This window comes from Wolffia australiana, chromosome 9 (assembly GCF_029677425.1).
Source record: "Wolffia australiana isolate 7733 chromosome 9, ASM2967742v1".
NCBI classification, from domain to species: Eukaryota; Viridiplantae; Streptophyta; class Magnoliopsida; order Alismatales; family Araceae; genus Wolffia; species Wolffia australiana.
In genome coordinates this window covers 1,636,801-1,637,966 of record NC_135843.1, presented here as the reverse complement: position 1 = coordinate 1,637,966, position 1,166 = coordinate 1,636,801, and the positions used below count along the sequence as shown (strand labels likewise).

The 1,166-nt window shown below is 48.6% G+C and overlaps 1 protein-coding gene across 1 annotated transcript; it reads right to left on the bottom strand.

Moving 5' to 3' along the window:
* Positions 1-295: 295 nt before the first annotated feature.
* Positions 296-679, bottom strand: LOC144707870 (uncharacterized). The gene has a single exon (XM_078581119.1). The coding sequence runs from the start codon at positions 677-679 to the stop codon at positions 296-298; it is 384 nt and encodes a 127-aa protein (XP_078437245.1).
* Positions 680-1,166: the final 487 nt, after the last annotated feature.

Here is a 1,166-nt window from a genome sequence, read left to right as displayed (position 1 = left end):
GATGAAATGCGCGAATGAATGATGTCATGCATGTAATTTGTTCAGCAAATTCTGGATGCGTCGGCTGTTTTTGAGCAAGGAATAAAATCTGCCATTTTGGAAAACCTGTCTACCACGACCATGATCGAATCGTGGTGGCACGCGCTTTTGGGAAGTCCCAAAATGAAATCAAGGCTGATATCTTCCCATGGCCTATCCGGGACCAGTAATGGGGTGTATAATCTTGTGTTCTGCTTGGTGAGCTTGGCGCGGGAACATGTAAGGCACCGTGAGATAAACTTTCCTACGTCCCTCTTCAAGACAGCCAATAGAAATGTTGCTCGAGTGAAAGGATCATCCTGTTGACCCCGAAGTGGCCACTGAGCCCACCGGCGTGTGTCTCCCAAATAAGAAAATCACGAAGGGAAATTCGAGGAATACAAAGTCGCTTACTGAAGAATAGGTATCCATCAGTAAGATAGAAGTCCCTAGACTTCGGGGCGGCCGGATCAATGAAGGAGGAGAGGATTTTAACGAAATGGAGGCACTCGGCATAGCCAACACGAGTCTGCTCGAACCCAAGAACTTGGGTCTTCATTAGGTTGAGGACTAGGGGTCGTCGGCTCAAGGCGTCGGCAACGACGTTGTCCTTTCCCTTCTTGTGACGGATGACGAACGTAAAATCCTGGAGGTAGGCCATCCATCAGGCATGTCTTTCGTTGACCTTCCGTTGATCGTGTAGATGGCGTAATGTACTAAGATCTGAAAATAATACAAACTCCTCGGGGAGTAGATAGTGACGCCAATGTCGTAGGGATTGGACGAGGGTGTAGAACTCCCGATCGTAGTTGTCATATTTCTTACGAGTATCGTTCAGCTTTTCGCTGAAGTACTCGATCGGGTGTCCTTCTTGGCTTAGGACTCCCCCAATCCCGACTCCCGAAGCATCGCAGGCGACCTCGAAAACCTTGGTGAAATACGGTAGTTTTAGTACCGAAGCCTCGGTCATGAGCTTCTTAAGGAGTTCGAATGCCTTGTCAGCGGGAGGAGTCCACTCGAACGTGTCACTCTTTAATATGTCGGTGATAGGTGCTGTGACTCTGCTAAACCCTGGGATAAACCTGCGATAGAACGTCGCTAGTCCAATAAAACTGCGGACGTCATGGATGCTGTTTAGTTTAGGCCAC